Source organism: Mixophyes fleayi, chromosome 9 (assembly GCF_038048845.1).
Source record: "Mixophyes fleayi isolate aMixFle1 chromosome 9, aMixFle1.hap1, whole genome shotgun sequence".
Lineage (NCBI taxonomy): Eukaryota > Metazoa > Chordata > Amphibia > Anura > Limnodynastidae > Mixophyes > Mixophyes fleayi.
Genome location: NC_134410.1, coordinates 49,748,294 through 49,760,920, shown reverse-complemented (window position 1 = coordinate 49,760,920; position 12,627 = coordinate 49,748,294). Strand labels below are relative to the sequence as shown.

General features: G+C 38.3%; 1 protein-coding gene across 3 annotated transcripts in view; it reads right to left on the bottom strand.

Moving 5' to 3' along the window:
• Positions 1-6,664, bottom strand: part of DCX (doublecortin) — a 102,735-nt gene extending 96,071 nt beyond the window's left edge. For all 3 annotated transcript variants that reach the window (XR_012678868.1, XR_012678869.1, XM_075184314.1), the window contains exons 1-2: positions 6,615-6,664; positions 1,648-2,028 (exon numbers count right to left, since the gene is read on the bottom strand). Coding sequence is in view for 1 of the 3 variants with exons in the window: in XM_075184314.1 (XP_075040415.1) it covers positions 1,648-2,008 (361 nt within the window). In the remaining 2 variants the exon portion in view is untranslated. The remainder of the gene's footprint in view (positions 1-1,647; positions 2,029-6,614) is intronic.
• Between the last annotated feature and the right edge of the window lie 5,963 nt (positions 6,665-12,627).

Here is a 12,627-nt window from a genome sequence, read left to right as displayed (position 1 = left end):
GTAATTCAGCCTTAGTTTATATAACATGGAAACAAGGCATCTACTTCATGAATAAAATTCAGATATCTGAAAGAGGTTCTCTCATGCATAATTACTTAGTAATACCCTGCAAACACTTCCAATTGTCTGTGATACATTAGGCAGTGGGATGTCTGTTCTTTTGCTGTTTATGGATAATAATTCATTTTTCCTTAGCAGAACAAACAATATTGCATTAACCAATACTTACTAACACATTATTTTATGTGAGTATTGAGGGGAATACTATTTTGTGCAGAATAACTTGTAATAGTGAAGAAGTATACACAAGGGGCCTGATTCATTAAGGAACTTAAATTAAGAAGTTTCTTATTTAAGTCTCCTGGACAAAAACCATGTTACAATGCAAGGGGTGAAAATTAGTTTTCTGTTTTGCACATATTCATTATGTTCCTTAATGAATCAGGCCCAAGGAATTTAAATATACTGAACTACAAAAAACTGGTGTAAAAAACAAATGTGGTCTTACTTATAGCAACCACATTATAACTGTCTATATCAAAACAAAAATCTGATTGAGCAAAATCCCTTTTTCCTTAGATCCAGTTTTCATACTTTTCCACACTGTATATTTTAACTTCAGTTACATATGAATCTGTATTTAGTTTACATTTTCCATATAATTTCATTCCCTCCAAATAATTGTCATTGCCGCTTTTGACATTTCACCCTAGGGCTATACAGTATCATCTGCTGTGTCACCAGCACACGTGCTAATGTATGGAGAACGCACCTGCGCCCATTGGCCAGTGACAGATGGTGGTGATAGGGGAATTCCTTTCCCACATGAATCTCCATTACTGCATGTGAGAGAAGGGCCATTTGTACAAGACACATTCATTACTGTGAATGGGAATTATGAATGTGTTTGGTGTAGATGGCGGTTTTCATAAAAATCTAATCACTCAGGAACAGATTACCTGCAAGGCAACCTAAGCAAGTGCCCAGAGCCATAAAGTGTAAGGACCCAAGTCCCCCATGTACCTCTTAGATGCCAAATTCACACTCTTTTGGTCTACTAATACGACATTAATAAAAACTGATACCTAGATACTCTAAAAGTGCCGTGACCCATAGCAAAAAATACTATTTTCAGAATATTTTCATTTTTATGAAGCAGTTTAGAAAATGAAAGGAAATTATGGTTTGAGTCACAGTAATATGAGACACAGTACTGTGCTCCTATCTTCCTATATGACCTGTTATGTCCAGCAATATGAGATGATAAGACACAACAGGAACGATGAGTCAAGGATGTCAGAATTTGTTTAGACAACCACAGAACATCACATTTAGGCTTTATACTGTCTACTTTGAATATCTTGTTTCCATGAGTTACAGAACAAGAACACTATTGCTATTATTATCAGAGATACCTATAATCAAGTGATTAAATATATTTTACATTTTCTTAAGTTATTTGTCAATATATCCTCTTATAATATCTATTTTTGGTCTACAGATCACCTGCTACGCATTCATGTCTGTTTTAGGATACAGATTTGTACAGAACAAATATAGAATTGAATAAAAAATTTTAGAGACATTTATTGCATTGCTATATTATTACAGCACAGATCATAGAAAGATTAGAAATGTTTAGCCTACCTTCCTCGAGCTCGTCCATGCTGCCTATTTTGTTCATTCCATCGATGGTGTAGATGTAGCGAACACCTTGGGGCAAATTAATGTTATCAGAGAGGGACCTGGTCAAATCAGCCAGCAGAGCATCAAAACTTCTGAAGCGATCAGGGGACACCGCGTACACTATACCCTTGAAGTATCGATCTCCATTACGGTAGAACCTGACTTTTTTGGCTTTCTTTTCGTTACTGAGGGCCTGCAAAGTGCGGGTTCTGTAAAAGCTGCAGTGGGCGCTGTGTGTAGGACTGGGCAATCCATTCATTCGAGATGTTCGTGCATTCCTGGTCTTATCCCTCTCATCAAAATGACCAAATTCGAGCTCCATGTCTTAGTTCCTCTGGAGACCTAGAAGAGGCAATCATGCAGAGATTAGGATGTTTCTCCCATGTCTCGACCAGACTCCAGCAAACAGGGCAATCCCCTTGTAACATTAATAATTCCTTTTACTTGTTACAAGCACATTCTCATGTTACTCAAAGTTTGTGAATAATTGATACTAAAAGTGACTGAATTGAGGCATGGCTAATTAGAGGGATCGCTAATTGAGGCAAATAGCAGACTTAACACCTGAGCCCAAGGAAACCCATGATGATGTCTGGACCTTGGAAATTCATGAGCTTAGATTATGTAAGTAAAGGTGACATTTTATCTAAGGCTTCTGGCCTTACATATAATTTCAAAGGTTTAATAAAAACCACAGCATAGGAAAGTTATTATGTTTGTATTTAAAGGGGTTTTCCACCTTCAAGGAAGATTATTATATAATATACATACATACACAGTATATTGGTCAAAGAGGGCTGTTATACACTGGTATTCTCCTACTACTTTGACTGTAAAACTATCAAATTCTATTAATTAACACAACATTTTCTATACCGCCACATCTGAATCTCCACTTTGACCATTATAGATAATATATATATATATATATATATATATATATATACACACAGACACATATATATATATATATAGATATATGTGTGTGTGTATGGATATATATGTATATATATATATTTATATATATATATATATATATATATATATATATATATATATATATATGCAATGAAAATAAGCAATTACACAATCAACTGATTATTTAATTATGTGGCAGAAAGATACAGAATCAATGTACTTAGTAAAAAAAAGAAGACATGTCAATGAACTGTGGCCGATCAATTCAATGTATCTGAAGGTGTGGAGCTGCTTTAAATAATCTAGGCCTCATCCAAGTACTTGCCAGTATGTAACAGATCAATCTGTGTAAGACACACCTACTTTTTCACCAGCACACAGACAGCTGACACCATGTGTTAACTGTTGGGAATTTAATGTGCATACCAAATGTACATGTCATCGAGTGATGGAGATCCAAGTCTTAATAAAATCACAAAATACAATATACAGATAAATGAAACACTATGAACATACATTTATTACATAATGATAAATGCTATTTTGAAATGTACTGTATATCAGCTTGATGAAATATGATGAGTATGATCCAGAGGGCTGGATTCCATGCTGCTTACACACCATCTAGTCTAAAAGCAGATAAGCAGCTGACGCGACACCCACTGCTTTTATTCCAGCATCCTGAATTATGGCAGAGGTGTGACTACGAACACATTCTCTAATCGTCTGTTTTATGTTTTTATTCTCAAATCTATTGTACATTGTTTTAAAGTTTGCCTATAAAAAAAATCATTTCAGCAAATACAGTTTACAACATTTCCCATGACTCATCTTCATAAATCTGTTTTATTCTTTCACGAGCCACCACATTTCCTAAATATAAAAGACACTCCTCGTACATGTGGCATGATGTCATCTATTTGATTCTGCCGCAGCCCTAGTCGACACAAAAGAATCAGTTGCCATGGTTGAGGGATGCAACAAGAAAGGCAATTATCACATGGCATGTCCTGCAAGTAGTAGGACCAAAGGCAAAGCTGCTAGCTAAAGCATCGTGTGAGGCAGGACGTTCAAATGGGATTAAAGGACATGTCTAAACCGAACATGACAATGTAAAAATGAAGATTACCTACTCGCATGAGATTCTTGCCTTACAGTAATTTTAATCTGAATTTTTGAAAACATTCATGGCACTGCATGTATTTTTAATGCATCATTGCACCCATTTTAATAAGCTGTGTAACCAGATGGTAGATCTGAGCTAATGCCGTACATGGTTATTGTCAATTGTTTCTTACTGTGACTAAAGCTCACATGTCTAGCAAAAGTGAAACAGTAAATTGAAATTCCTGACTGATATCACCCTCCCACACCCCTTAATTTCCACGTTTCTCTTTATCACCAAATGTACTGCTCATTTGCATAACTCCAACTGTCTCAATTAGTTCCAATTCTGGGAATCTGACATCCTGACAGCTATTAAGTTTGTCCTGACTGCAGGGAGTGTTGGGAGGTATGTCCCACTCACCACTGCAAAACAGAGCAGCAGTGAGTGGGTAATGCATGCACATGCCCCTGGTACATATAACATAGCCAAGTTTTTTGGGTGTGAAGAGGGTTGAGGGCAAAGTAGCGCTCCAGAGGATCCTATAAGAAATGGCTACGCACCAACCCTGCCACGCTCTCACCTCACTATGGCCACACCCCCACCCTAATTCCACAAATTGGAATGTTTGGAGGTATGAGTGTGAACCTCAATTCGCTATTGTTTAAATACAGGGGTGTGGATTGGCCTCTATTTCATGTGTCATTGTGCACAGTATTACATATTACATGACATGGCATTCGTGGAAATGTGGACTTCTGATTTGGTCCACATTTTGGAGCTCATTTTAATATCTTGTCCACAAAACAAAATCTTGTGATTCCTGTGCTTAAACCCATGCATAATCTGGAATCTCACTATGGGAATGCCCAATCTGCCCAGAACTTGCCACCACCATGCACAGAAATGAGCTCTTCAACAATGGACCTCATCAAATCTACGCAGCATAATAAAGACAGTGACAATAGGTACATTTATTAGTGTTGCACTAAACCAGACACTTACTTTTAGTATCTAATGAACAAATTTTGCACCTAAATGCTATATCAGTGAATGAGCCCTAATTTGTGTTAAGCAGTCCTGTAACGTCATAGTGGCTTATTGGTGGCAACTACCCTGTGCTATCCATTTATATTTTAACCTTGTATTTAGTATATATATGCATTATAGACATCAATGTTAGAAATTGCTTTGAATAAATGCACTGGTAAAGGAAAAACAAATTAACAGTTTTTGGCACATGGAGCATTACTATAACCAACATTTTTCCATGCAAGTCAATGGAAATAAAAACCACAATTGCAATTTGATTACCATGTGTTAAATTGCTTAATTTGTAAAAAAAAATAGCATTTGCAGCAATACCTACAAGCAAGGTAGCAACATACTTTTGCAAATGGGTGGATGAGTGTATTACACATGAACATATTAAATTATGTAGACCAAAAGACATGTCCGAATATGCAAATGTGCATTGACACACATAAAATGCATATAGACAGGTAACCAGTGGGCATATGTATTTGTGTATGTTAATATGTATACTATGAAGCAAATGACTGTAACAGTAGCATTAGTCACAAAATGTATACCAATAAAATATAGGATCAGTGTACCATGTCTCCTAATAACAAAGGGTTATAGATCAATAGCTGAAGAGCAAACCCACGCCTACATGTGCTCTCTCACGCCTACACCAACCAAAAATACTCCTGGGGATTAGCTATCCAAATTGAAAGAAATTTCTTATTTGTGCTAGATAATATAATACAACAGTACTGTCAGTATGAAAATGCATCTAAAATTATCATAACAGGTTCTAAATGAGCTCTGTGTATTGTTCCAGACGTGCCTGCACGACAAATGTATATCTGGATGTAACTAGACATGTCTATCACATCCACCTTAAACACCATGCTGCAGAGAAGGGGTGGAACACGGGAACTGTTAACACATTTTTACAATACAACTGCAGCACTGAATTCAGGAATGGTACCCGATGGGTTAATTTCCTATGACAATTGGCCTCTCCCATTTCTCTGTACTTTGCATGTTTTACAGTATATCACCAATCCTTCACCTCCCGATGTACTGCGCTGAGGGATATATTATTACAATACTGTATAACAGCATTAACAATAGAAGCCCACACCTCTTTTAATGCATTGAAATGAGGTTCATTGTCCTGACACACTTCAATTCCTAGAAAAAAGCATTCTTTCATTTAAATTCCTCTTTCCTTAATGTGTTTTCAGAGCAAAATTCCATTTTATTTGCTTTGCTTGGTGTCTCTTGGTCCTCAGTGTGGTATCTTACATATTTTAGTTTAAAAACAGCAAACATTTTTTTTAAGCTTGCATTTTCATGAAATATTACAGTACATCTTTTTTAAATTGAATACTATTATTTGTCCACTAAACAATCTTCATGTGCATTTAAATGCTTATTACTAAACCTGTATAATGTAGGACCACTGGACCACATTTCATGTACGTGTGTCTATCAAGCCCACTGTTACTGTAACAACCACTTTATGTGAGATTACCAGCACGTTTATCTGCTCACTGTCACCTATGACACAAGGCATGACAGTCCTATGTACCTCTTGTTTTCTATGTTTCTACAGTGCCATTCATTCTGCTAAATACAATATGAAAATTCCACACATTTCCTTACCTAAATCCCTGATCAGAATACTAATAAGAGTAGATAATGCACAGTCTCCAATCAATATTACACTGAATCATTAATATTGTTGCCCAGAAAATAAGATGCTGATGCAAGTATGTGATACATTGTTTTAACTGGCACAGATAATACTCCTTACATTAGTCCAGTATACCCCCTGCCAGCCAGTGGGTTTAAAATGAACATGCATGGATATTACTGGAAAGCAGCTACTCACCGTGCTGCCACTGGTACTAGCTGAGGATGCTGTTGGAATGACGGCTATTTTCAATCTGCCTTTGTTATCCGAGCTTCTAGCCAAGGGATTCCTGCCAGGGTGGGTGAGTCTGCTTCCAGGTCCTAGTGCCTAAAATGCACAAGCTCCTCCTGCCAGGTTAACCCTTTCTGTGTTTCCATCTGGAAGCAGTCAGCAGTTTATGACGAGTTACCTAATTTGAGTGCATAAAACACTTGCTCTTGAAAAATAAAGTGTAACCTTTCTTATTAACTTCACAACTCAACAAAATAATTGTTCAGGTCTCTATAAGCTATAAGTAGCAAATATTATTATCTGATTAATCTATTATGATGAGATATGCAGTAATTAAAAGTCATAAGGAATGTGTAGATGAACACCCACTAAATCTGGGATTGTCCCCCACTCTCCCCCCCCCCAAAATGTAATCTATTCAACCCTTGAAGTTCAATGGAAAGGATTTAATCACAAATTAGCTTTTTAATGACTAGAAGGTTTTCACCCCTTAATGACCAGACCAAGTTTCACTTTTTGGGTTGCGTATGTTTAAGTAGCAATAAATAATATTTTTCTTAGGGGGAAATTCAATCAGCCGTGTAGTGTCTCAAGGAAGTCCTGGAAACACTTAGCTGCGGAGATTTCTGTAAAATCTCCACTCATTTTCCTTCAAGATTTTACCGTAGTAACGGTAAAAATGCGCAGCCACATTGTTCTGAGGAACATTGCGGCTAGCTAAATTCGCCCCTTAGACTAGTCTTCCCAAAATAATTTAAGAGTGTTTTCTCTGGGTTAGATAGGGCTTTCTTTTGGTAGCTCATTGGAGGAAATATGTTTTATAATCATTAACTAGGGGAAAGAAAGCAAAAATTGGAAAACAAACATTACAGTTTTCAATGATCTCTTCATTCTTTTATTACCTAATTACTAGTTAATGCAATTGGTACAGCCCCAAAAAGTTACCCCACAATTTAAAGGGTGAGTTCTCCTGAGTAGGCAGCACGGTGGCTAAGTGGTTAGCACTTCTGACTCACAGCACTGAGGTCATGAGTTAAATTCCCGACCAGAGTTTGTATGTTCTACCTGTGTTTGCGTGGGTTTCCTCCGGGTGCTCCTGTTTCCTCCCACACTCCAAAATATTCTAGTAGGTTAATTGGCTGCTATCAAAATTGACCCTAGTCTCTCTCTCTCTCTCTCTCTCTCTCTCTCTCTCTCTGTGTGTATGTTAGAGAATTTGGACTGTAAGCTCCAATCAGGGGAGGCCTGGCAGACTTTAGCCCAGGGGGCAAGCACACAGCACTGGCCCATAAGTAGCGGCCCATCCTTAAAGGGTGGTTTTTGGCACAATATATATTTATCTATATAAAAAGAGGCTATTTTAGTGTTGTTTAATCCACATATATATTTTTATGCCCATTCCCAGAGCTAGATTACGGCTCTGAGGGGCCTGGGCACTTTAGACAGGGTAACCCCCTATGATGTAGCATGGTTATTTTAGACAAATACACAGGAAATACTGTGTGCACTAACGTTAGGTGCACCTTCACGAGCAGTACACAGTGAAGCGGGACATACCTCCTAACAGTCCTAAGCGAAACAGTCACCCAAATTCGGGACTGCCCCACCAGATTCAGGACAGTTGGCAGACTGTCCTGCTCTCTCCTACCTGGTCTTGTCACTGTCACCACTTGTGGCTGCTGGTTACTTTAGCTCATTTGCTAATTATCTGGATACTGGAATAGTGGAGGCCCTATTTGGAAACAAAATGGGTACATAACAATTAGAAAACTCCAACCAGTCCCAGTGTTAAATCAATATCACCCACGTTTTATAATTAGGTCTCCCTCCAGCCACAACATTAAAATAATAATATTCATATTTGCTACATTGATCTCTTTCCCTCCAACCAACCCTGACATTAGATAGCAAACATATTTAATAGATAAACCTATTTCCCTCCCTCCAAACAGCCCCAGCAATAATTTAAATAGCATTTACATTTAACAAATATTACAATTTCCCACAACAATCGCAGGCATTAAATAATACATAATCACATTTAATAACTAAATATCATTTTACACAAACAGCCCACAATCAATAAATAGCTCCCAAACCACCCCAGCATTAAACTAAAGGTCTAATTACCCCATTATAAATTCATAGGCCCAACTTTTAAATTAAATTGCCCCAGCATCACCCCACAAATAAAATAGCACTCATTAAATAATTAGCCCCCACCTGCACTCCACCATTAAATAGCGTACCTCCCACACTATATTAAACCCCCCCTTTCCCTCACATATATTAATATACTGCCCCCAAACACACTATATTTAAATACTGCCCCCTCACACCCACACACTATATTTATATACTGGCCCTCCACACAATATATACACTGCCCACACACACCCACACACACAATATATATACACTGCCCACACACACACAATATATATCACTGCCTACACAAACACACAATATATGCACTGCCTACACAAACACACAATATATTCACTGCCTATACAAACACACAATATATACACAGCCTACACACACACACACACAAACAAACAATATATACATTGCCTACACACACTACCCCCACACACACAATATATACACTACCCCCCCCACACACACACACAATATATACACTGCCCCCCCCCCACACAATATATACACTGCCCCCCCACACACACAATATATACACTGCCCACACACACACACAATATATACACTTCCCACACACACACACAATATATACACTTCCCACACACACACACACACACAATATATACACTTCCCACACACACACACACACACACACACACACACACACACACACACACACACACACACACACACACACAATATATACACTGCCTACACACACAATATATACACTGCCCACACACACAATATATACACTACCCACACACACACACACAATATATACACTTCCCACACACACACACAATATATACACTTCCCACTCACACACACACAATATATACACTTCCCACACACACACACACACACACACACACACAATATATACACTGCCTACACACACAATATATACACTGCCCACACACACAATATATACATTGCCCACACACACAATATATAACACACACACACTTACCTTATTTCACCCACGCATTGCATCTGCGGCAGTTCACACATGGGACGGCACCTGTCATGTGGTGCCAGGGGAGGAGGGGCCGCGGCCACTGATGAGATGTGGCTGGTCCCGGAAGAGGGGCCAGCCACCAAATAATACAGACTTGGGCCGGTTAATGCACAGGCCCAAAATAGAAATTTTCGGTTCGGCCCAGCCCGCCCCTGGCTCCAATGGAGCAGGGACTGATGTGAGTGAGTTCTCTGTACAACGCTGCAGAATTAGTGGTGCTATATAAATAAATAGATGATGATGATGAGTACAGTGATAATATAGTTGAGTTATTTATTCAAGGTCTGATGCAGTTATAGGGCCCAAGGTCAAAAGTAACCATTTTTGTTTTAAACATTCTCCTTCCTGATGGTATGAAACATATGAAACATATGCAAAGCAGAAGATAGGGACAAGGATAGACAGACAAATAAATGGGATGGGGTGGTAGCATTTAAACAAATCTAGATATTTTGGACCTGATTCATGTTTGGACGTAAGTGTGTTTGTGCGCCATATCTATGTGAATGCTCAGAAATGGACCTGATGTCAATGAATGCAGTTGCATGCAGCTCATGTCAGAACGCAAATGACACAAACACGGCCTACAACTTGGAGAGCGGGATACAGGTGGGACATAGGCAATGTTCAGTAAGGACGTGTCGAGGCAGATGCGGCCAATTCAAGTCCTGGGTTTCTCTTAAGCTGTATCATTTGCACCAGCTATAGGGCAGGTGCAAGTGCAGACTTGATGTCTGGCATAGTCTTTGTTTGAAACAGTACATGCAGAGCCTTAACTTAAAGTTTTAGCGCCTGGGGTGAGAAAAAAACATGCCGCCCCCCCTAGCCATGAATTTTAACCAAATTAACCTAAAATATTCATAAACTGCACCCCCTTCAGTGTTGCGCCCTGGGTGGTCTCCCCTTTTGTTATAGGCCTAGTTACGGCCCTGAGTACACATATGCATACCACTAGCTAGCACAGAACATGTGTATGCAAGTAAGATAGACCAAAAAATGCATTGTATGTACATTACTCATTAAGAACATCTTGATTTATGTATTTGATGGAAAAAAAATATTAAAAATATATGATATATACAACAGCACACGTGTATAATGCAGCGCCCCATTGCCCTTTGTATAACGCATGTAGGTAGAGCTGCACCCAGTGCCAATATATAGTAAGTTACAATGAGAGCTGTGGCAGCATGTGTTGGAAGAAAGGACCAGCATAGAGGCAGACAGTTTGTGGGACTTGGGGCCAGCTGCAGATGCGTTTCTATTACTATGGTCTTTTCCACAAGTGAATGGTTACGATTAATTCTATTTCACAATGTATACTGAATTCTTACCCATCTGTAATGTCAAAGAAGTTTGCTCTGTTTTCTTCCTACATACAAGTCACATCAAGATCATTCTCTATAAAGTAATTGTAATTTTGTTTGTTTGGCGGACTCAAGTTTCAAGCAAATTTTTAAGAGAAATTCCTTTTCTCATTTTTAATTGATGTGGACTAATTTGTGAGATCAAATAGAATTACAAAAAGAATTACATTAATTCTAAATAGTACCTTGGTGAGCTTAGGACACATACCACTATATATTACTATGTTAATCCTACAAAATGAAAAATATATTAACTACTACACCCTACCAAACAAAAAACATAAGTTTCCAGAAAACAATTAAATATACATACAGTAACTTTCAGTATCATAGGGAAAAAGAGTAATTCCTAGTGCAGCAGTCCCAGATTGTGTAACTAGGAATAACTGGGCCCCATAGCAGCATTTTGAAGGATCCCAGCACTCTCTTCACCTTCCCACCTAAAACCGCTCTTTAAGAAGGATAACGGAATATGGTTGCTTTGCGTAGCACATTTTATTTTCCTAGGCGTTTCTGTGCTGTGATTCTGTGCAGTAAAACACAATATAAAAAGGATACAGTTCATTAGGCACCCATATGCAATTAGCCATAGAGGCCTGAATCTCACCAGGCCCCAAGTGTCTGGCCCTGTAGCATCTACATGAGCTATTGTTAACAAACCTAAGAAAATATGACAATTGCTTGGCCTTTAATGGTCAATTACAATCATTTATAAGTGGAAAACATTTTGTATTTGTATATTTCTGTTCACAATGTTGACAGTGACTATTTTGCATTGTGTATTTTATTGTGCTCAAAAGTTTGCACTTTCCTAGGGGGAGATTTGGGCAGATGGAGCATGTCTTGCTAAGTATGGATTACGCACACAAGTGTGCCTAGGTTTGGTCATTCGAGAAAAATGAGGTTTCATTTGCAGAACGGGGTTATTTAAATTAACTGGTAGACAGGGCCCATTTTCCAGGTAGGCACACAGCCCATTTGATTTCTCTGGGTTGTCTGACGTTGTCTGAGGTGATGGAAACTATATCCCATCCTATAATTTCAATGTGCCACATTGCGCAACGTTGAATCACATTTTTTTTAGAAAAGAGCCTTTCTAGGCACACTTCCACCAATGTAGTAACACACAAAAGTAATACATGTAATAAAGTGAATACCAATGTCCCCTAATTCTCAGGATTAATTGAAAATCCGTATTTTAGGAGAAAAACATAAAATATGAAATGAATAAGAAGTGAAGGTTGGACTTGAAGTGACGTATTTATCATTTTCAGCATAAGAATTTTCAGGTGGTTCTCCTGCAAATCTAGGTGCAGATTGAATTTCCAGGAGCAGTTCTGAGCACCATAAAGTGCGCTTTGACATATGTAGGATCATGTGTGCAAACAACAAAGCATTGCAGGTGGCATTTTTTGAAGGTTGTACATGAGCC